Genomic DNA, 1,619 nt, shown 5'->3' on the forward strand with positions numbered 1-1,619 from the left:
TCGAGGTTGTGGTGGCTGGGAGCAGCCACTGCACTCCAATCTGGGTGACAGAGTGAGACTCCAACTCAAAAAAAAAAAAATTAGCCGGTGTGGTAGTACACGCTAATAGTTCCGGCGACTTGGAAGGCTGAGACGGAAGGATCGCCGGAGTCCAGCAGGTTGAGGTTGCAGTGGCCAGGAGCGTGCCACTGCCCTCTAGCCTGGGTGACAGAGACTCCAATTCAAAAAAAAAAAAAAGAACATAGGGTTTTTTTTAATTAAAGAAATGTGAAGACAGCAAACCCCAAGACTCCTCCAGTTGCTCCAGAAACAATACATTAACGTACCCTCAACTGGTCAAGCTTTTCTCGGATCTGAATGAATCCCAAGTGTAACTTGCCCCCGAAGTGATCTGCCAGACGACGGTCATTGTCATGGAGACCAAGGTAGGCTGAGCAGACCTCACAGACACGCAATTTTTGCTGTTGAAAACTGGATGCAGGCATGGAATTTCTGTATTCTTCCTGGAGAAAGGGAACAGAGAAATTAAAGTGAAGTTAAGGTATCCAGAACTGCCCCATGTACCCAACCACCAAAATGGAAACATTAGATGGGATAGTGGTGACTTTAAGTAAACATTAAAAACTAGTTTACATAGTGTCAGTTATTGATAACCAATTCAATTTTCTTTTTCTTCTTTTTTTTGAGTTGGAGTCCCACTCTGTCGCCCAGGCTGGAGTGCAGTGTCATGCTCATGGTCACCTCAGCGTCGACCTATTGGGTTCCAGCAATCCTTCCACCTCAGTCTTTCAAGCAGCTGGAACTACAGGCGCATGCTACCATGCACGGCTAATTTTTGATTTACTGTAGAGACGAGGTCTTACCATGTTGTGCAGGCTGGTCTCGAACTTGTGGCCTCAGGCAATCCTCTCATCTTGGGCTCCCAAAGTGTTGGGATTATAGGCTTGAGCCACAGTGCCCAGCCAATTTTCATTTTTTTATTTAAATAATGAACTAATAATCATAATGTAAGAGCAATTAGGAACACTCAAAACATTCAGATAAACAGGACTCTGTTTTCAGAGACCAGCAGGGAAGGCAGGTCTCCACTCTGCATGGTGAGAGCTTTATAAGGACCAGAGAAGCATGGGAGCATCTTCAACAAACAAAAAATGAGTGGACTGCCTGAGCCCGTGGGTTCGCGGGCGAGACCTCATCTCTACAATAAATAAAAAAATTAGCCCGAGAGCAGCCACTGCACTCCAGTCTGGGCAACAGTGAGACTCTAACTCAAAACAAACAAACAAACAAAAAATACAGAGCAATCTATGAGGATTGTTCCAGTGTCCAGGAAACTACCCCAGCACAGCTCCAAAAGTTAAAATTTGGAAGGAAAAAAACATTAGACATTTTCTTCAAAGGAAAAAAATGTGTACAACAGAATGAAATTTCTTAACAAAAAAAGTTTAAAAAGTAAACAACAGCCCAGCTCGGTGGCTCAGCCTGTAATCCCGCACCTTTGGGAGGCTGAGGTGAGTGGATTGCCTGAGCCCGCGGGTTCAAAACCCGCCTGGACAACTTGGCGAGACCTCATCTCTACAATAAATCAAAAATTAGCTGGGCGTGGCAGCGCGCGCCTG

At 45.2% G+C, this 1,619-nt stretch overlaps 1 protein-coding gene across 3 annotated transcripts in view; it reads right to left on the reverse strand.

The window, feature by feature from the left end:
- The window catches only part of LUC7L (LUC7 like), a 31,975-nt gene that overhangs the window by 6,805 nt on the left and 23,551 nt on the right, over positions 1–1,619 (reverse strand). For all 3 annotated transcript variants that reach the window (XM_008054648.1, XM_008054649.2, XM_008054650.1), the window contains exon 6: positions 327–503. In XM_008054648.1, the coding sequence (XP_008052839.1) occupies positions 327–503 (177 nt within the window). The remainder of the gene's footprint in view (positions 1–326; positions 504–1,619) is intronic.

This window comes from Carlito syrichta, unplaced genomic scaffold (assembly GCF_000164805.1).
Source record: "Carlito syrichta isolate Samal-C Ts95f unplaced genomic scaffold, Tarsius_syrichta-2.0.1 Scaffold297336, whole genome shotgun sequence".
Taxonomy (NCBI): domain Eukaryota; kingdom Metazoa; phylum Chordata; class Mammalia; order Primates; family Tarsiidae; genus Carlito; species Carlito syrichta.